This window comes from Brienomyrus brachyistius, chromosome 1 (assembly GCF_023856365.1).
Source record: "Brienomyrus brachyistius isolate T26 chromosome 1, BBRACH_0.4, whole genome shotgun sequence".
NCBI classification, from domain to species: domain Eukaryota; kingdom Metazoa; phylum Chordata; class Actinopteri; order Osteoglossiformes; family Mormyridae; genus Brienomyrus; species Brienomyrus brachyistius.
The window spans coordinates 26951587-26974026 of record NC_064533.1 but is presented as its reverse complement, the minus strand read 5'-3'; the positions used below and the strand labels follow the sequence as shown (position 1 = coordinate 26974026).

The 22440-nt window shown below is 42.4% G+C and overlaps 2 protein-coding genes across 4 annotated transcripts in view; both read right to left on the bottom strand.

The window, feature by feature from the left end:
- The window catches only part of prkdc (protein kinase, DNA-activated, catalytic subunit), a 55422-nt gene extending 52553 nt beyond the window's left edge, over positions 1–2869 (bottom strand). The window contains exons 1-7 of the mRNA XM_049011122.1: positions 2682–2869; positions 2188–2264; positions 2009–2113; positions 1534–1608; positions 1340–1448; positions 1026–1138; positions 815–914 (exon numbers count right to left, since the gene is read on the bottom strand). Of these exons, the coding sequence (XP_048867079.1) occupies positions 815–914; positions 1026–1138; positions 1340–1448; positions 1534–1608; positions 2009–2113; positions 2188–2264; positions 2682–2841 (739 nt within the window). The 5' untranslated portion in view covers positions 2842–2869. The remainder of the gene's footprint in view (positions 1–814; positions 915–1025; positions 1139–1339; positions 1449–1533; positions 1609–2008; positions 2114–2187; positions 2265–2681) is intronic.
- Positions 2870–4327: 1458 nt separating this feature from the next.
- Positions 4328–22440, bottom strand: part of szt2 (SZT2 subunit of KICSTOR complex) — a 63289-nt gene continuing 45176 nt past the window's right edge. For 2 of the 3 annotated variants that reach the window (XM_049008223.1, XM_049008232.1), the window contains 16 exons: positions 21800–21982; positions 20400–20667; positions 19737–19816; positions 18564–18689; positions 17936–18138; positions 17727–17823; positions 16995–17078; positions 16543–16617; positions 14282–14347; positions 8902–9115; positions 8576–8759; positions 8348–8470; positions 7715–8210; positions 7025–7138; positions 6501–6569; positions 4328–6176 (listed from right to left, as the gene is read on the bottom strand). In XM_049008223.1, coding sequence (XP_048864180.1) covers positions 6030–6176; positions 6501–6569; positions 7025–7138; positions 7715–8210; positions 8348–8470; positions 8576–8759; positions 8902–9115; positions 14282–14347; positions 16543–16617; positions 16995–17078; positions 17727–17823; positions 17936–18138; positions 18564–18689; positions 19737–19816; positions 20400–20667; positions 21800–21982 — 2529 coding nt within the window. In that variant the 3' untranslated portion in view covers positions 4328–6029. The remainder of the gene's footprint in view (positions 6177–6500; positions 6570–7024; positions 7139–7714; positions 8211–8347; positions 8471–8575; positions 8760–8901; positions 9116–14281; positions 14348–16542; positions 16618–16994; positions 17079–17726; positions 17824–17935; positions 18139–18563; positions 18690–19736; positions 19817–20399; positions 20668–21799; positions 21983–22440) is intronic. The other variant, XM_049008240.1, reaches the window with a different exon arrangement.

Here is a 22440-nt window from a genome sequence, read left to right as displayed (position 1 = left end):
AGTGGAATAATATCAATCAACTCATTTGAAAGGTCAAGGATTCTGTAATTTATGAAACCTATGAGATGCCTCCTAAATATAAATTGAGGAAACACCAAAGCTCCCTAATGCACATAATTCCATATAGAAAAAAATGTCGATGCTCTAGGATTCATAAACACTGTATTTAAGAACAAAGAGCTAATTTTGAGTTAAGTAGCCAAGCTAGCATCATAGATATTACCCTACTAGATCTGCCATGCTATGATTTGGTGCTGACTGTCACACTTATGGGAAGGCACATGATATACTACAACATATTTGTATTGTGCTGCCAACGGTTCTGGAATATTGCAACAGGTAAGTTCTGCTTCATTTCAAATAATCGAATGCTATAGTTTGGATGCAAGCTAATAAAACCTAGTATAAGTCTTGAGATCCATATTATCTACTGTAAGGAATCTGAGACCACAGATCACCCCCCCCCCATAATGGTTACAATGTCTATTAAGGTCAGTTTATTTAATTAACAAACTGATAAATCTACTCAGGCCTAAACATTTTCCTCAACTAAATCCTCTCACGATAATACAGTCCCAGTTGCAATAAACAGAGTAGCATGACTTGTTACGAAACAGCAAACTGGAGATTACTGGAGATACGTATAGGAAAGCGGACAATGGAATTTCTCCAAAACCTGTGCTTTTGCCAGGATTAACATGTGCCATACTTAGTCCAGCACTGACACCAACGTATGTAACCTGAGTATAAACAGTGCATATCTGAAAACTACTCCAACAGCCTTTAGCCTTAAATGGTGCAAGGGAACTCAAACCTTCATCCATGCATTTCGTAAAATGAACCATAAGTGAGGTTAGTCCTTTTAAGCATCCAGCAACAATAGGCAACTTGGGCTCCTTTGTCAAAGAAGTCATCTGAAAAATAATTAAGATAAAAAAAATAATTCAAAAGTAAACATACATAATATACACATTAATGATGTGGGTGTACTGCCATTACATCAGTTAAAATAATCACAAGCGTACCTGAGCTTTAAGCTCTCCCAGGCAGGCTTTGAACAGCTTTTCAGAATTATTTATCATTTCAGCAGGTTGTACTTCACCAAGTGCTCCCAGCAGCTCATAGATGTTACCATGAACTGTAACAGAAGCAAGATAAAAAACACACCACACAATGAGGTCTCCAGCACTAGAGCAAAAGGAAACAACAGGGAACTTCACATAAGTTAGTAGTAAGCATAATAATCTGGAGGTATAAATTCTTAAACATTTTTTTTTAAAACACCACCTAAATTATTTTGCCAATGAGTTATATATATTATATACCATATATAACATACCCGTGTCAGGTAGTTTACTTCTTTGACCAAGTTCGCCATAGAACTTGTTGAATATTTCGGCAACTTTAAAGTCATGAGCTACAGCAGAATCCTTTGTCACGAACAACACCTTTGAAGTAGAGACAATATGAATATAAGCAATCGTTCAAGACAAAAAAACAATACACTTAAAACAAACTGAAATATAAAATGACCTTTATAAGAAGTTCCAGGGTTGCTATTCTGCTTTTTGCAGATTTGTCCTTTGTATAGACAAGGAGGCACATATCCTGAAGACACCGGAATTAAAAAAAAAAAAAGAAAACAGGGATTATAAAACAGAACACACCTTACTTTGACATCTAGGGCCAAGATAGCATGTGTACTTCTGAGAGGGACAGAGAATACAATACACTTGGGATATTCACACTTTTTAGATACCCCCTGTCCAAACTACATATAGAGAAACTCATAATAATAAAAACTAATGTTCCTGGTCCTAATGTATTGATGCATCCGGTTATTTCATTGCTTTTCTCAAATTTCGTACTGTTAAAACATTTGCGCAAAAGACACAAAGCAACATTAACTAAAACATTTAAGTGGAAATTTGGTGACAAGAAGCACCTTGGATCCACTGAAACTGTCCGAAGGAACCACACAAGCAAACAGCTGAATGTAGGTGTTTACCTTGATATCAACGGCATGGTTCTTCTCCCACCCTTTACACTCAGTAGATAACTTCTGAAGAAGCTTTTCCAAGAGGCTGATGATCTCCAGTCGAGCATCTCGGAGCTGCAAAGCACAGGACTGTTAGAACACGGAGTTTATTTAATCACACTTATTACTGCGGATCGCCCCTATCTTACTTCATCATAGCTGATGGACTTTCGGATAAAGCTGAGCAGTCCCTCTTCCTTCGAAAACAGCAGAGACGTCTGGAAAACTTAATAATTAGGACAGATGGGGATCATTCATTAATTCTTTTTATTCAGCAGACGCTTTTGCCAAAAGCGACGTACAAGTGAGGCAAATAGCACATTACACACGTAGGTGCTGTCACTGAGCCGATGAGTGATTCCAGTGAATGTGCCGTTTTAAAATCAGGATGCAGGTGCAGTTATAACTGATAAGACAGTGACAGAGACGAGTACGGGCTGTCTGCCAAAGATTACCAAGTATGCATTTCACGTAAAGAAAATCATGAGAAATCCACCCGTCTTCTCAGTAGGTCTGAATGTAAAACAGCTGCATGATTCTCGAGGTTACAATCAGCTTTGCAGCTTTACACATAAACTTTATGGGACTAAAGTAAACTACGGTATTGTACCACTAATAGGCTGACTGAGTAATGAAAACCCACCGAAATCGCTCTCCCTCTTCGGTATCAAGCACTCCTGTCCCACGTCGCCGATTATATCGTGACACTGAAGTGCAGCATATCTGATTTCTGAGTCACTGAGAAATGAATGGAGTTTCAGCAGGTAGTCCTGAACTCTACCAATACCACTGGCAGACGCCATAGCTACATTACAACTGCAATCGGTGCTCTACTACTGCTCCTAGCACTGCTATGAGCTTCCGGGTGAACCTTTCAAAATAAGAGCCAATAATATTTAACAGTTGAATATAATAGTGCAGTAGTTTCTATCGTCTGCGTAATCGTTGTTCGTAAATCAAATATGCGGCCCAGATTACATTCAGATGTTCATTATGAGATTTGCAATGAATTGTAAATTATGTAGGCTATATTTTGCATGAAGATGCTTCAGTATTAACCCAGGATTGCCTACTTTGGTCAGGTGGCTGGAGTGAGATAATCAATTTAAGAGATGTCTGCACAAACAAAACTTTATTACTTTACAAATAGTATGTAGGGTTTGCAAACTACGCCAACTAGGTTAATTTATACTACATTTATAATGGAATAATATAGACTTGCGGGGTAGCACTATTGCCTCACACATCTGAGACCTGGGTTGTTATGAGGTTTTCTCCGGCTTTCCCTCCCCCCAAGTCCAAAAATTAGAAACAAGTCGAGGCTAACTGGAACTAATAAATTGCCCATAGGTGCACATGTGTGAGTGCCCTGCGATCGTTTGGTGTCCCATCCTGGGTTGCTCGCAGACTCTGGGATAGGCTCAGGACCCCTTTGGAAAACGGATGGATAATATAGATTTGCCTTAATATTTCTTACGGGAGAGTCTGAAAGCCTAGTATTACTGCACGCCGTACACTTGGGGCAATTACATGCCAGGGGTGTTAAATTACATGATTTTCATTTTAATCCAGGGTTGTCAACTTTCGTCAGGTGGCTGTCCTGAGATTTTCAGTTCGAGACAAGTCTGCACTCACATTAGTGTTACATACATGTTAATTACCTTGTAAATAGTCCATAGGGTTTGTAAACGTCCCCAACGATTTCAATGTAGCTAATTTTAGGTTTATAATGGAATAATATATATCTGCCGTAAAATTGCTAGCATGAGATTCTGAGAAGGTGAGTGTCACGTCAGATGGGTGATAGTTGGGAACCCCGTTAATCCCAATTTGCTGGTCTAACTATTCCCCTTAGAATTGTTTTTCATTGGTAAATCTGGAGTGGAGCTAGTGAATGGGTCTCCCACAGTACAAGATATTGAAAGGCTTGGGGAGTTTAACTGACTGACGGCGCATATCCAGCAAGGAACAATGGGCATTAAATTAAGCGGGTACCACTCGCTAATCAAGCACCGTGAAGAAATAACAAAAAAACAACCGGAGACAAAAAAAAAAAAAAAACAGGACAGGACTAAACGGAAAAAAATCTATTCCCCTAACATGAGGGACAGTGCCAAAATAAAAGCCACGACACGCGCAATGCACCCGCTCTAGAGCACTCCAATAGTAGACCCAATACTCCTCTCACAAGATATGAATTTATAAAATTCATTTAAATATATGAATCTAGATGCAGTGGCACATTTCTAATAAGGACAATCACACGTCCATCACAATGGACCAGTGAGATACAAAAAAATAATTTAATCTAATAGTAGACTTGGAGAAAACGTACATGAACACAAGCAGAACAGGACACAGCACCCCAATCCTGGACAAGAGATGTGAAGAAGCAGGGCCACCCACTGCATAAACCATGCCACCAAATGTGTATATGTACATTATTTAAATGGTAATATGAAACATTTAAAGGAGAGCTTATCTGCATTTAAGTACAAACCTCAATGCATGTATCCTGCCAAGGAATACATTTTAACAAATATAAACAGAGTGGGATACTCCAAATCCCTCTTCATTTCAGACAGAGGATTGGAATTTAACACAAAACACCCAGAAGTATTTCCCTATCATAAGCATCAGGGTTGCCTGCTCTTACACATGTGGCATGACATTCACTCTTTCAGACTCGCACATAAAATCTTACGGCAAATCTATATTATTCCATTATAAACATAAAATTATATACACCAAAAGTGTTGGGGTAGTTTACATTCCCTATACAGACAATTTACAAGGTAATACAACTGTTAAATACATGTATGTACCCACAATGCGTTTGCATGCGTGTGCACATTCCCTCGAATTGAAAATGTCACTCCAGCTAGCTGACAAAAGTTGGCATCACTAACATATACTGACTCACATGACCTACATGGTTAATACACTCCTAACCAGCAGTGGGACTAATTAAATTAGCTGTTTTATGGATGAGCATAATGGTAGGCTTTATTACAATTTCTTTAATTAGCAGACACTTCTCCAAAGTGACGTACAATTGTAAGTGCGGTCAAACAGTTTCTGAAGCAACTGGGGGCTGTGCTCATAGATCCAACAGTGAAATCACTCTACCAATCCCAAGATTTCGCCGATGACCTTCCGATCACAGGTTCAGTGTCCAAACCTGCTGAGCCACGACCACCCATTACTGAAACCTCACTCTTGAAACATTTTACTTGTAATGAAAAATTTGATTTTGTCTCATGTCATGTCCAGATCACTCAGTTTCATGGTTGCAATGAGTCTGACAGCCCTGGGGAAGTTTCCCTTACTTTTGTGTGGAAAACCCAGAATACAAAGGCTACACAGGCTGTGAATACAAACCCAGCAGTGTTTTCCTGTTGGTCTCTAGCATCATACGATTTTAGCATTAAACACTGGATACAGTCCAGTACTGATGACACATTTGAATCATCCTTGTCCTTGCATGCAAGCGTGAAATGAACATCATTTAACTCCCTGTAAACTTCTGTCAACCATTAAACAATTTTAAACCTATCCGGCACATTTTATTTTGCAAAAAAAGGACAGATTCTAATTCTTTAAACTGCAATTTTAATTGTCTTTTCTATAATCCATTCATTCAAGTTCAATATTACACATCTCTCATTAAATTATAAAACAGTGCAGGCACTTTTTGGATGAAGACACACTAGTGTATAAATGCAGTCCTTTCGATGTAAATGAAATCACTGCAAATTAATGTGTCTGAACTTGGGGTCTCTTCGCTCCAAGCCCCATGTGGAAGCAGTTCAAGGCATAAGTGCAAACTTGCATTCATGACCGGCACTCTGATTGACCAGAATGGCGTCATCAAGTAATCCTTCATGTAGGATCAGGGCTGTACAGCATGCTCTACAGATGAGTATGCGAGAAATGTGAGTCCGTAATACTGCAAGACTTGTGACGGGAAAGGGGGTTATAAAGCTAAAGACTAAAGTAGACCAGTCCAGAGGTTGAAGCAGGCTGTGTTAATGACCGACTCCAAGTGATGGTACATGGAGACAAGCTGGGGTGGAGGGCTACTGCTGCCGCCCTGTTGGTGGGAAGGTAACGGTTCTCTGAAAACCACTTTGAGACTCTGGAAAAGAACAGCAAAATGGTCTGTCAGTGACTGTGAGAATGGACATCTTCGATTTGGCTCATACAGGCTTGCCGGGGTCCAGAGCCTATCCCAGAATCATTGGGCACAGTATTCGATTCAATTGAAATTTCTTTTTATATAGTGCATTTAACAACACGGTCACCTCAAGGCACTTGACAAGAATATGTGGCCGTCCATTACATCCTGCATACAAAAAATGAAGCGGAAGGAAAAGATGCTAGAAGGGAAAATACTCCACAGTCTTAAACCAGTGAGATTTTCATCATTTGATACAGATGTTAGTGATAATTAAATACTCACTGTTTTTCCTGCTTGAGTGTCAAGAAAGACAAGAACAAAGCAGTCCGTGAATTTTTGATTGAGGACAGCCTTAGGGAGAAAGAGGGGCAATGAGCAGACAAATACCCCCAGACAAGTTTATGAGACAAACACACATCAGATGCTGATATAAGGCAAGAAAGCAAGTTAACAAGACCGATAAGGCATTCATTCAATAAAAAAAAAAAAAAAATATATATATATATATATATATATATATATATATATATATATTTTAAATTATTATTATTATAGCCCATAATTAAGTTATGCATATTATTATTAGTTGTTTTAATAATTATTTAAAAATGTATAGATTTTCAGTTCCTTTAAATATTGTTTTTGAGTAAATATACTTAAAAAATATATATATTAAAAGATAAAAATCTAAAAACTGGTGGCTTGATTTCAGGGCTAAATCAAGAGGTCACTTGGGATTACATCCAGCATACACAGTAGACCATTAAGACTAGAAAAACCATTAATGCCTTAACAGGTCTTCCTACCAGGTAATGGATCCCACTGTCATCCACAAAGTGCCGGCAGCTCTGTTGGAACCGCGATAGCAGCACCTTGATTAGGCTTTGATACCAGGCCGGGCTCATGGTCAGGAAGCAATCCTGGGATAAGACACGTGTGAGCATTACAAGGACACTGTTCATACAGTAAAACACTAGAGCCAAACTAACAAAGTATCATCAAAATAGCACCAGAGTAATACAGGTTGCAGAACAGCGGTTTATTACTCGTGGGACATGAGCTTATTTATGGATCCAGGCATACAGAACACCAGGCACATAAGCCATTTAAGGGAGAAAAAAATCTACAGAACAGTGGTAGTCAAACTGTGGCCTGTCTACCATCAGTGGCACTCTGAATGTCGCCAGGTTGTACGTGAGAAGATAATGATGATCTGCTACTGTGATTCGAGTATCTGATTTTATATTTGGCCACTTTGGTTTGATACCAAGTAGTACTTGATCCAAAAAGTTAGAATCACTACTATAAAACATTCTACTCAAGTACAAAAGTGAAATTCAGTTCAGCTCAGACTGTAGTTCTGTAATTATGGTCACTAAGGAGATTTTAGAGCAGAGTCAGGCCTCCGTGTCAGGTCTGTTACCCATGGCAAAAGCTGCATTTATCAGATATAAAGTCAGTATTGCGCTATGTTTCTCTACTTCATCATGACCTACCAGCTGCGGGTCGATGTCCCCTATGGAGCGACTCTGCACGGCATTGAGTAGTTCCTCCAGTTCATGGAACGTCAGCTTGCTCAATTTGAGCTTATCTAAGGCAAGGTGCTCCCCATGGAAGAGACGCCTCCAAAGATTGTCTCTCCGGCAGTGCCCCATGGCCTGCTGCACACAAGTCTGGATCTGCCGTTGGGCAAAGTTCACCTCCGAGTTCAGCAGCGGAAAGACTGGGGAGGAGCAGAAAAGCACCGGGGTCGCACCACCACCTTGGGGCCTGGACAGGTAGCATCTTCCACCTTCGCTGGTGGCAGCCTCCTCCCACAGGTCTAGTTTGTCGTCCTCGGTCCTGCCCATCTCCAGCTGCTCCTGTGTTACCTTCCCCCCCGGGTCGCCGAGATCCCGGTGGATCTGCGGGAGCTTCTTGAAGCGCTGCATGTCAGCCGTCAGACGAGGGAAGAGCTCACGCTGGCTGGTCATGATCACGTAGTAGCACAGTCTACACATGGAAATAGAGAGAGGAAGTTGGTCACAATCATGTAGAGCAGTCAACACATACAACATGAAGACAGCTGGTCACGACCATATGGTAGGGTGGTCTACACATACAATATGCCTCTCAGTTTGGGGTGGTACCTTAGACGGTGTCTCTCCTTCTCTGACTGTTCTTCAAATGGTGCAGCATTATGACACACCAGAAGGGACACATCAAAGTCGTCATGGTGATGCAAGCCTTCTGAATCCTTGTAAGAACCAGAGCTGAAAAGTATTGATAAAATTTCTGACAACAGAAAAGCAAAAAAAAATAACACTAATCAAAACAGCATGTAGAGTGCTAAATCAACCACTGTTCCTGTGCCATACCTGTTACGTAGTGCCACAAGGGCGTACTCATGCAAATCAGCATTTGGTGTCCCCTTTTTATGGTCTGTAGTTATTGCAGTCTTTGACATACGTAAAGGCTTCATATCGTAGGTGCCGGCATGGTCGGTAATGTAGTTGTAGAGCTGGTGAGCCGTTATCATGCTCGTGGGAATGAAGAAGCTTCCTGTTGGATTGACAGTCCCCAACAACTTAGCATCTAATGTGTCATATTAGCAGTTTCAGCCGCAGTTCGATAGTCAGTGAACCTACTATAAACTTACTGCAAACAGGTTAGCTTCGTATGCAGATGTATTGGGAATACTGACCTTGGAAGACGTGATTTCGACCAAATTTGGGAATGTCAGGATGATGGGCCATGAAGTCCTCCAGGAAGCTACTGAGCTGATAGCCCTGCCGCAAGGTCATATGACAGCCTACCAAATACTGGTGCACCACACGCAGGTGGAAGTCATAGCTAAAAGAGTGCACGTGCATCAAGTCCCGCACCTTATCGCACTCCTCTGTGAAGAGCATGGAGAGCTGCAAGACAGACAAAGGTAGAGTCAACATTCAAGGGTCCCTCAGTCTTTAACCACAGCCTATACCTCTTCCATACCACTAGCATTGTATTGCACAGATCCACCCCAATTCTTTACACAATAACCATTTACCTCTTTGCCTTACTCCCTTACCTATTTTTCCCTTTATTCTCTTTTTGGTAAGGCTTTCATTTAAATCTCAGTACCAGAAAGCGGGGATACATAACAAGACACTGCAGCAGAGCATGCGAGCAGAGCGGAACAATGACAATTTCAGCTCATCACTCACAGAGCGGTATGGTCCTCCGCTCACAGTTGCTCCAGTCAGTTTTTATCATGCTCCAACGAAACGACTCATGCTCGTTTCAAAAAAGAAAATAATCTGTATTGTATTTTAATTTGAACTTAAATTGTAGCCTGACTAAATGAGCAGGCAAATCTACATTCAAGCAGAAGTAATTCATTTCAAGATGTGAGCATATGATGCTCGAGTTTTTTTTCAAATATGCTGCTCTGCGCTCGCTCCCGCTCCAGTCAAAATCCTTCCGCTTCGGCTCCACACTTGCTCCCGCTCCTGCTCCGCTCACATGCTCTGGGCTGCACTAACCAGGCTGAATTGTACTTGAATGCACTTGCTCTGAAAACCCTCCATTTTGCTACAAATCAAGAGATGCAGCAAATTTCATAACACACTCAATCACAGCACATTGCATTCCCATAAGAAGTTTGTTATCACTGTCAAATTAAATCACGTTTAATACCATTTTAGTAGCTGGAAGCATTCAGAGCAAAGAATATATTCTGGATGCGATTAATGCATCTGCTTTTGGCAGAGGATCCACTGGAGATGTTGTACCTGTCTGCTGTTGCAAGCTGCAGAAGCAGCCCCCCCCCCCCCCCCCAAAAAAAAAAGCATCGGACAGCTGTTATTTTCATAATGCTCTGAGAGAGAAGTACTGTATTGTTACCACAGGAGTGACAGAATGCTGGATTGCCTATAAGTAAGGCCTGCATGCACAGGAATGCTTCATTCTCCTGTGAATTATTGAAGGCTGTCAGGCATAAGGAACAAAGCGTTTATAGCGATGCTCCATCTGGAGATATAATTTTACACTGAGCTGTGAAACCTTGTTCTGTACGTTTCCTGCTTAGAAAGAGGCTGTTTGAATTTTTATCACTAAGATCACCTAAGAATGTATCTTCTTCATAAATTTAAACATGTCTATTAACTTGACTATAAAACTCGAAAAGGGAGGGGTGAATTTTAAGTCATTTTAAAATCAGTAAGAAAATCAACAGAAACCTCAAAAATGAAGAACTTCTTACACACTGTAACAACGCATTACGGAATAATACTGCACTATACTTGATAAAATGCAACAAATTATTACTTTTTTAAGTAATAACACCTGCATTTTGTAATAATTGGTCACATTTTGTAAGTCAATATATAATAAATTTCCCTGCATTTCGTAACATATTATTACAGATTGTGATGGTTATTAAATGCGGGACTTCACTTTTTAATGATGAAAATCCCTCGGACACTTGCAACTACTGACCAGTATCGCTTCTTTCCTTCCTTTCAAAAATCCTCGAACGTACAGTCTACAACCAGCTTTCTCTCTATCACTCTCAGAACAACCTCCAGGATCCTAATCAGTCTGGTTTCAAAACAGCTCACTCTACAGAGACTGCCCTCTTAGCAGTCACTGAGAAGCTACATGCTGCCAGATCAGCTGTCCTCATCCTTCTTGACCTATCAGCAGCATTTGACACAGTCAACCACAAGACTCTTCTGTCAATCCTTAAGAGTCTTGGCATTGATGGCTTGGCATGGCGCTGTCTTGCTTCCTACCTAGAAGGCCGAACATACCAAGTGACATGGAATGGATCCACATCTACCCCACGTTGTCTTTTCACCGGTGTCCCTCAGGGCTCGGTTCTTGGCCCTCTCTTATTCTCCCTCTATACTAAATCTCTTGGAGAGGTTATATCCTCACATGGCTTCTCCTACCACTGCTATGCCGATGACACTCAACTCGTCCTCTCCTTCCCTCCCTCAGACACTCATGTCTCCACTAAGATCTCTACATGCTTGGCAGACATCTCAACTTGGATGACCGCTCACCATTTAAAACTCAACACTAGTAAAACTAAACTGCTTTATATCCCGGCTGACTCATCCCCCCTCCAGGACCTTGCAATCTCCTTTGACAACTCCCTGATCCGTCCTTCGGGTTCTGCTCGCAACCTTGGAGTTACCATGGATGATCGGTTGTCCTTTTCCTCACATATCGCCAGTCTTTCTCGCTCTTGTCGGTTTCTCCTCTTTAACATCAGGAGGAAACGTCCATTTCTTTCTACACAGGCTACCCAGATACTCATCCAGTCCCTCGTCATCTCACGCCTGGACTACTGCAACTCGCTTCTAGCGGGTTTACCACTGCGCGCCATCTGTCCCCTCCAACTGATTCAGAATGCAGTTGCTCAACTTGTTTTCAACCTTCCCAAGTTCTCCCACGCCACTCCTTTGCTGCGCTCTCTCCACTGGCTTCCTGTAGCTGCCCGCATCAGATTCAAAACACTGATGCTCGCATACAAAGCTAAAAAGGGTCTGGCACCATCCTATATAAAAGACCTCATCACACCCCATACTGCACCCCGATCTCTCCGATCCTCCAGCACTGCTCGACTGGTCCCACCACCCCTCAAGGCACAAGGACGACACACATCTCGGCTCTTCTCTGTTCTAGCACCTAGTTGGTGGAATGAACTCCCCCTTGATGTCCGAACAGCGGAAACCTTGGCTGTCTTCAAGCGACAACTCAAAACTTTCCTTTTTCAGAAATACCTGTAGTAGTACTCTGTATTCTTACTCAGCTCTTTTCCTTGTGTGTCTGTGTGTGTACAAAAAAAAATTGTTGCACTTTCTCAACAGAGTATTCAGATTGTATTCATAGCTTGGGTCCTTATTGAGCTAGTATCGGAAAAATTCATCACAGCGTCTTGAAACACTTCTGTAAGTTGCTCTGGCTAAGGGCGTCTGCCAAATACTGTAAATGTAATGTAAATGAAAATGCAATATAGTGCATTATGTAATAAACAACCAAAATGCATTTCTTCCTGGACTCTTGGTCATGTTGTTACATAATGTGCTGCTATTATACGATGCATTGTTATACACCCTTATGAAAATCCCAAACCATGGTGAATCTAAAGGGGAAAGTTAATGTTATCTGTACTCTTTAGATGGACCTGTTAATTGAATGCAACTAGCAGATTCTACCCGACCGCTTTACACTTCTGACCCAAACAGTAAGTGTTTCTTCGCTCTTAAAGTAACCTCATGTAAAATATACAACTTGTCATTTTCATGTCTTCTTGGGAGAAAAAAACAGAATACATGTTTCCCAAGTGTGTTAACTCTACTGATATAATCACACTACTGAGTGTGATTATAGGGTTACTGGGGACTGACCAGTCGGCTGCCGGCTGTCCCCAACTCAACGGTCCTGCAACTTCTCACAGAGACAGCAGATTCGGAGTGAACAGATGTGGAAATGGGAAGCTTCGGGAAAGGTTCTGTCACAGGGCTGACCGCCAAAGGTCACACTGCCGCGGAAGAGCAGTAAATGACCGTCCAGCATGACAAAGGGTAACTGGGTTCTTGATGAACCCAGAGTTTCCACCACATGATGCTCAGCGGGGGATTTTTAAGATCACCTGCAGTCGATCTATATTTAACACTTTGAATTCAGCTCATTTAAGATCCAGCCTGGGGTCTAGGACTCCCAGTGCACTGGTCCCCTTCACTGCAAGTGTGGCATAAGAATTTCACTGTGTTTCTCAGAATAGATATGACAAAAAAAAAACAGGAAACAAACTGAACCGAAACGGAAGCATCTGCAGCCTGTCAGCACCTTCTAACCATCACCGGGTTCATCCTCTGGACACGGAGCACAACACTCTTTTGACTGAATGGCGCATTGAACAGCACTATTGGAGGAGACACCAAGGACAAGAGCAGCGCTTGCTATAGACATGGACTTGACAGGACATCTGTAATCATGATGACTGTTAACACATACATATGGGTTTGTGACTATGTGCTGAAACCTCAAAGTTCTGAGAATATTGTTTGCATGTTATTTTTACATTAATCATATTTTATATTCTGTATTTTACACGTGTTTAGTAGAAATATTTTAATCAGGATTCTCAAAATGACTAATTACGGTTAACTAATTTATACAGAATTTATACAGATTTATCAGTTTATTTTCTGAGGATAGTTATACACAAACATTTAACTGACTAACTAATAAAGCAAAAATGAGTAACTGCTTCACAACACAGAAAGACACAAATAACCTTGTTTCACACAAAAGTGCTGGATGCAAATATAAATATTTTGGTTATGTTGATGATAAATATTCTGAAGTAAATAAACTACTTGGAAGCCCAACATGAAAAATTAGAACAATAAATGCTGTAGTATCTCTTCTCAAATAGCAATCAAAATCCTCTAAGGTCACATTCAGAAACCTTACAACCCCTTAGTGATACATACCAAAGTAACTATACACAGGACAATGTATGAAAATCAGGATAGCTGCAATTTCTGAAATCCCATTTTTATTAATTTTATGCTCTTTAAAAGTCTGTTTTTTATTTAAACTATTTTTCAGTCATGCAGTTCAAAAATCATTCAGGATTAGTCGTTTCACAGTTCTTTTCTTTGTATCTAAAATAAATCCAATAACTGAAAAGGTCAGAATTAAAATCATGCTGGGAATTTTAACAAAAATGACCATGCATAATATTACGTAGCCATACGTGATGCATAGATCTACGGATGCATAAATCTGATAGAGAAAATAAACCAAAAACAAAAAAACATCCCAATCTGTGGGCTTGAACAAGAGAATCAACAGGAGCAGTATGCTTCCCAGTCAAGGGTCTTGGAGGCTTGAAAATGTGATCTTGGCCCCATGCTTATGAAACACCGATTCATTTAAGCCAATCAAGTCAATCAAGAGCTCCAACCAGATTTGGACCCAAGGTCAGAAAGGGAAAGGATGTTGACAGGGAAGCAGGAAAAATTATGGTGTGGGCAGAGCCAATGGAAAGGAGATTACCCCACACTGGCAGTGCTCGGACATACCGCAGAGTCAGAGACTGAAGAGGTCTCCGTGTACGACTTGCTACGAGGTTTGGTGAGGAGAGAGGCCTGATGGAGAGAGCAGATGAGATGGGACATGGCACAGAAAGACATTGCGGTATGAGCACGTGGGGGGGTGGGGGCTGACGTGAGTTGAACACAGTGCAGACAGACAGACACAAACACATATTAGACAGAGAAAAACAAAAGTGAACACACAAGTGAGTGGTGAAGAAGCATAAATTCATACATTTTATTATTTGTAGTTCATGCTGGTGGAGCAAGGATTCTTATTATTCCTTATGAAATAATTGAAATATCACACAATTAAAGTTACCCCATTAGATAGACAGGCAAGTCAGAAGCAATGAGATTGTAATAATTGAAAAGCATATATGTTGTTCTAAATGGTATTCAGTGCTAAATTACTTGCTAAAATGTCTTGCTTACCAGGTAATTAGCCATAATGTTATTTTTATGTTAGTAGCTACAGCTGAGTAAGTAGTGTTTGTTAGCTAGCTTTACAATACTCTTTACTCTTTAGATTATATATAAATTTTACCTTGGTAAAACAAAGCACAAAGAAAAGTTTGGGGAAACTGAAGTAGGACTACACAAGAGGGGGAAGGAGTGGATGTCCAGAGGTGGAGGTGGAGTCAGACGACGAGTCAGATGATGAGTCATTCGTTCACCTTCAGCCATTCTCTAACGATGGAGAAGTCCATTCTTTCTCACCCTCAACTCAGACCGAGCAGCCCACAAATGGAATTTTCGGATATTTTAATATAGGATGGGGGCAATATTTATAAATCCATCATTTATAGAGAAGGGTCAACCTTATGATGAGCCTATAAAATGTTTTGAATCAGTGAGTAACAGGGGAGGGGACATTCCGGGGACTAATCGGCTTTCAGCTGGGGCCAATGCCCCTGTGGCCCCGCCCCTGTGGCTCCACCCCCGTGGCCACACCCCCTTGGCCCCACCCCTGGCCCACACTGAGACTTCTGTCCAGACATGTGTATTGCACTTTTGTTCCCTTTTCCTTTCTCTTATTTTATTAAACCCAATGACTGTCCCAGTAACAACTTCCATACCCTTTTGTCATGATAATCTGTTCACACCATAGCAGAATGAAGCAGGATACCTGAGTAGTCAAACAATGCGTACCTGCACACACTGGAGTTCTACAGAAGTGCAGGCAGTTGGCTGAGAAGAACACTTCCCACTCCCATTTAAACCCTAGAGAATCCATTACGGTATCGCCAACTATGGGCATCGACTCAAACCTCGAAACACAGAGAAGAGGATGTAGGGCACATCCTACAATACTACTTCCGCGCTGCTGAAACAGGTTTTCTGTATGTAGTGCTACACCCAAAACCACAAGGTGGGCTAATCACTTGGCTTTAACTGCTCTGTACCATCCATGCCATCCTTTCGACAAGAGCAAACAGCGACAGCTACAGCGCCGGGGGCCTTAGCTCAGTCCAAACTTCCAAACACATGAAGCACAGGTAACCCTATGTCATGCCACCTAAGAACACAGCTGTAACGTGGGACGGACTGGCCTCCTACGCTGGGAATAACCTGACTTATATGCTCTCTGGGTCTTATTCCTCGGCTGTACTTGGATGAGCAGTAAATGGGTGGACGGATCAATGGATACAACTAGGCAAGTTACCTGAAGACTATCTGCTCATACCTGATGCTGATTGAGGTGGACTTTTAAATAAAGGGGGGAAAGTCTTCTTGTGATGAGAGACCTTTCAGTGGGTTTTGGAACCATTGGAGTCACATCGATTCATCCAATCAGAAAGCAAGCTCAGAACAGCATAGACGGACAAAGCAAATTCAATTAAAAAATTTATTTTATATTTTATAGACTGGTGTTGATATGTATTTTAAGATGGCAAAACAAGCATCACAGTCTTGGTCTTAATGATTGATTTTTCCTTGAAAATTATTTGAAAAATTATCCTAGACTAAAAAAAAATTAGTCCCCGAAAAAAAAAATCAATTCAGCACAGAAAAAATTAAGTGCTTTTTGATAACTGTGAAACGAAGAATCCATTCGATGTAAATATCACCACATAGAATGTGTATTTAATCACATGCTAAATTGGATAAAGCCTTTTAGGCTCCACATCTTCCATGTTTACAGTATCCATGACTCTTTGCCCAGCTCTTCAGAGATTTACAGGCAGACAGGCTCACTCAGCTACTCCCCGACCTCTCGGATATATCAGCCGGAAGGAAATCTTTACCTGGGAGTTGACCGTTTGGCCCATGGGGGTGCGGGAACACTCCAGGGCGTACTGAGTCACGCAGAAGTAACTGCCCTGGTGAGGCAGAAGCGGATTTATAATAATTACAATATTATAAAAGTAACTGTCACATCCAAAATAAGAGGCATTCGGTGGCTCTAGTAGTCTTTCTCTATTTAAGACCAAATGAAAGACACCAAAATAAAATTAAAACCTTTCAAATCAGAAAACCCAGCCATCAAATGGTGCATTTCCATTTTCACTTTGCAGCAATTCTAGAGACTGTACAGGCATATTGTAACAGTTCTAAAACTCCATAATATACAATACATCTCACTTGTAGATACCGAATTCCATGGAAATAAAAAAAATAAAATAATAATAATTACATTGTTTAAGAGCATCATCAATTTTAAAAGTCCAACAATGTGAGAATATTGCTCTTGTATTACCTGGAAGGCCAGCTCCATTAGTACAATCCCCCCTGGCAGTGCCCGCTGCAGGTGATAGGTGCTCGTTCCCAATCCGCTGCTTCTCTGAAGAGGATATATACACATTTATTCAGCTTTGGGTACAAAAGCTAATAAGCCATTATTTGATGGGCAGGGTGGAGTCAGGTCACGAACCTTCTCATTCAGGTTGCTCCTATCATTTACTAGACTTGAGTTCTCTCTAGCCCCAAGTATAAATACCCAAACCCCGATTCCTGACCCCGATTAGCTCTTCCACTACTGGACTGCTGTTATTGTCTGTTATTCCTTTCCCACCAATCCCGAAATGAACCAGCAGGCTCACCACTCCTGTCAAGTCCTTGCGTCTCCATCTCATCCACATGACACCTGGACCATGCCCATAACCAGAAATAAATTTCAGGGGTGGGGGGTATAGGGGTCCCCCTCGGTAGATTTCACCAACTGGGGAGGGGCTCTCAGTATATTTTGCCTTTTGGAGGGGGGAGCGATTTTCGAGGGGGGCAGACCCTTTTATCCAAAGGGATATTTACTATTACTAAGAAATTTTGGAGTATTTGGGGTTTAAGAACCTTGCCTAAGGGCCCAATGGAAAAATCTCTCGGGCTCTGGGATTTGAACCAGCAACCTTCCAGTCACAAAACCGCTGAAGCCACTGAACCACACACCATCCCCCAGTCATCACAATGACGTGAGCCCATCTCTCTAGCTCACCTTTGGACTGTCCTCGCTCTTCTGCTTGTTACAGGAGAATGACGCTCGACCCTCGCTGGACATTGAGCTGAAGGCGGCTGCTCGAGCTCGAGCGATGCTATGGGGAGCAGGATCAAATGGTTAAATAGAGCGAGGCGAGTGTCTAAATGCAGGAGGAGGCCGGCCCTGGAGAACGGGCCGAGCCATGTCACGTTCCCGGGGGCGGTCACCTTCGGGCCGGTGACTGAGGCCGGACCTGCACCAAGATGAAGCCGATGCTCTGCAAGTACTGCACATACTGCTGCAGGAACGTGCTGGAGATGTCCTGCAGCCAGGCCTCCTGCGGTGGCCGGACGGGGGGGGCGTCGGCGGAGTCCGTGCTATAGCTGCGGCTGCGGCCTGACAGGGTGGACTCATTTGATCGGTGTCGCTTCTGCAGAAATTACATGGCGAGAAAACAGAATTTAACTAACAAAGGTTACAGTGAACAAGTGTCCCCATTACAGCAGAATTTGAAGATCAGTGGTCATTGTTGACACACTACAGCACACAACAATGAAATGTGACCCATCACTACGAAATGAGTCTTATGGGTGCTTATACCAGTGCGATTTAAGACTCATTTCGTGGCGACAGGTCACAAATGTGTCCTCTGCAATTAACCCATATGCGACATCGTGACATAGCAGGGGGCAGCTAATTCAGCGCCTGGGGAGCAGTGCTTGGGGGAAGTACCTTGCTCAGCGTACCTCAGTGGTGCCTTGCTGGTTGGGGATTCGAACAAGCAATCTTTCAATTACAATTAGAAAAGGTCTAGGAAATGTCGGCAGATCATGCAGCTAGTAACCAGACCATCACCTTGGGCTGGGGGTGGAATATTTGCCCTTCCTGGATCTGTTTGCGGAAGACAGGATCGAACAGCAAAGGGGTGGCACAGTAGTGGACCAGTCGGGAGGATTGCTTCAGAGTTTCAAGGTCTGTCACCTGTGGGACCCAACAAGTTCAGAAATAACCTCAATAACAACCATCTGGGGGATTCAACAAATAACATGTACATTTAAAAATAACTTCTACGTTATTTATCCATATTGGCTTAAACTATTGGGATAACAGTTCCCACAGATTTTCCCTGTAGTCCATGTTTTCAGAATATATCAATAATAGTCAAACATGGACCAGTACATCAAGTAATGTTACAAGAAACAAACAAAAACAAATGATCATTAATCAAACACCTGGATGCATTCCACAAAGCAGGGATAAAGACTGTCCAATAGGAATGCTTATCTTTCTTCCTATTGAGCAGTTTCCATGTTTGGCTTAAGTTTTCGAGCTAACTGGGAAATCCTGCTTTGTGGAATAGCCCCCTTGTAGACATCTTAGAGTAAAGTAAGGAAAATAGGATGAGGATGTTTAACAGGCGACCAATAAAACCTGTTGGCCAGATTAATTGTGGCATGTCATCATTTTTTCGCTGTTGGTTTGTTTTGTGCAACAACTTAGCCAAGTAGTTTCTCTTTCTCTCACACAGGAGGCGCCATACTAGCACAGCACACATTGCCCAAGACAAAGAGAAATTCCTTATTGACTGTTAATGGCACGGGGAGAACATGCAAACTCCACACACATGAGCCTTGGAGGAGACTCAAACCCTGACCCCAGAGGTGAGGCAACAATGTTAAGCACTGTGCCACCATGCCATCTCCAAATCTGCACGTTTACTCAAAATAATTTATATATTTTTAGAATTTTAACATAATGGATCCTATTCCTAAAATATTATGTAAGCTACTCATTCACTTCCTGTAGCCTACTAGTAGCTTGTGAGTAGCATGTTGGTGACCACTGCAATACAAGCAATTTAAAGATGGTAACTTCCCTAACTGTATGTCTTTGGACTGCTGGAGGACTCAGAGGAAACTCAAGCAACATAAAAAGGCAATGCAAACTCCACACACACAAACTGCTGGTGGGATTCGAACCCCCAACCCTGAAGGTGCCAGGTGAACACTTTGATAGCATCGCACTCACCGTGATGGGCATGTTGGACTGTGCAGACCTCTGCTGCCACGTCACAAACAGGTTCTCGATCTTCATCTGCTTCTCCATTTCTGGCCTCCCAGAAACAGCAAAGCACAACTTTTCACACAATTTGTTAAAAAAATAACTACAGGCAACAAGACATTCGTCAATGTCACTCATCATTCCAATCACAGATTCGGGACGTTTTTTCGGTTCGCCTTAACTGTAACTTTCACGTAAATAAAGACAAGAGCCAAAAGACCACTCTGCCAACTGGTACCGGAAGAAGTCCTCAAATTCATACAGGATGCTTTAAACTTTTATTTACCACCTAACACCCTCCTAGACCTCTTCCAAACATCTTCCAAGCATTTTGTCACTCCAATCCTGACAGACATGTCTTAATGCCACCCTTTTGCCTCATTCCAATTTCTCCAAAAACAATGTATTTTTTTCTTTTTTGTTTGTCTCTCGAGGCTACACTTGTTTATAGAGGTTAGTGAGGACCACGCAACTGGTATTCTGGCCCTGATAAATAAAAATACAGAATTGATGGAGGATTTACTTTCTTTCTCTTATGACTGTAAAACTAGGCATTAATGGAAAATGAAGCATGATATTAAACGAGCACGGAAGGTGTGAACTGTTCATGCTGGATAAGCCGATTCTGACCCTTGCGCTCAGCAGCCTTGATCTCCAGCAGCTGGGCTCCGTGCTGGGCCACTGCATCGGTTCCGTCCGGCCCGCTGGACATGGGCCGCTCGATGCAGACGTCTCGCAGGGCCTCGTCGAACGGCACCAGCTCTGGGTGGAAGTGCATGAGAGGCAGAGTGCGGGTGCAGCCGCTCAGCCGCCCTGGGTCCTTGCTGGGCGCAGGGGGAACGGGGCTGCGGAGCAGAGCATCCGCCTCCAGGGTGGAGTTCAGGAAGGGGTTGTTTTCCTGAAAAAGGACAGAAACAGAGCAGCCCGTCAGAAGCGAGCGGGACAGCCAGGAATATCAGTAAAAATCAGCTGAACAAAGCTTCCAGAAAATGTATACTGATCCTGGATGCATGGAAAGAAAGCTGGCAACATTCATCCATGAATGTCACTAGGGACTACGGAAAAGGGGGGGGGGGGGGGGGGCTAAGCCTTTACTAGGGACTGTGGGGGTAAAGAACATTCGGTAACACTATTTAATGTATTAATTAACCAAAAACTTAACCAAAAAGTGTTACATACTGATCCCATGTTCGTTCTTAATCACTCATAAAGGTTAATGTATTTCATGCAATTACTATATGTTCTTGATTAGTACTTGAGTAGTAACTGAATTACTAAGCCCCCTCAAATAAAGCGATAATGAAAATTTCAAGAGGGCCAAAACTCCCCTATACCAGCCCTAGCGTCACCCCTGCAAGGATGAATCTATCCATCCATCATCCATCCTCCAAAAACTTATCCTGGTCAGAGATCAAAAAAGCCCATAGCCTGTCCTAGGTGGCACAGGCCACAAGGCTGAGATACTCCCTGGATGGGGTTCCAGTCTGTCACAGGGCTGGGCTACACCCTTGATGCGAAGCCAGTCCGTCATAGGTCACATACACCCACTCTACTACCAATTTTAAAACACTAATTAACCTAGTTGTGTGTACTTGAACTGTCTGAGGAAATCTACATGCCATAGGAAAAACATACCAAATGCACAAACAGGAAGCTGAACGTATGTTTGGACATGGTTGTGCAGAATCAACTTGTGAAAATTAGCTTCAAACACGCCAAGCTGATTTTTAACTGTAAAACGGTGTCAGACTATTGATGTCGGTGCCAGTTGCGCCAGTGGATGTGGCTCGAACATGGTTGGTCCCCAACAGCACTGTTTCGGCCAACCGAGCATCTTCAATCTGCATCCAAGCATGTCGGAAACAGTTCTGGGATTGGGCTGTATGTTGGCCGTCGCCTCTAATCATGCCAGTGTGTTCCAGTGGAAATATGAATGACTGACGCGAGCCGACTGTTCTTCACCCATGATTGGTGCCAGGTTTTTGCCGTTGGTATGGCGTGTGCCCAGCTTCAAGGCCAAAAGCACTCACCTGTTTGAGGTCCTCATGTGCCGGGGGGTCCGACAGGCAGTAGTGGTGGAACAAGCCCATTTTCTGGCTGAGCAGGCAGTGCAGCACGTGCGACCGAGCGTTCTGCCACTGCACCAGCCGCGTCAGCTCACGACTCAGAGAGGCGCCCAGGTCCACCGACCAGTTATACGTGTACAGGGTTACCTGACCCGGGGGGAAACCAGGGGTGGAGCAGTCAGGACAGGCAGCATGTCACAGATATCAGAAGAGTGCCTATTCAATGTACCGTCGATTACAGACTTACTCTGGGATGCTGACAGCACAAATCAAAAGTACACTTTATGTGAATAATGCATAAAAGTCGAGTATGTCAGTCCATCACAGTGCACAAACAATCATATACTATCAGTACTTTAGTATATATTATATACTATTTAAGATAAGATACAATACTGTGTAAAAATCTTGGGCAGTCAAGGAAAATGTTTAAAACTATTTATCTGCTCAGAAAAAAACTATAAGGATGGCTAGATGAACACCGCTTCAGTTCCCAAACAACCATTTTATGTATTAGATACAGTTTATCACCAACTCACTTAAATTTATTTAGTTTAAAAAGGCAATCAGGTACTGATTAGTCATACAAGGTGTGCTAGTGGTCG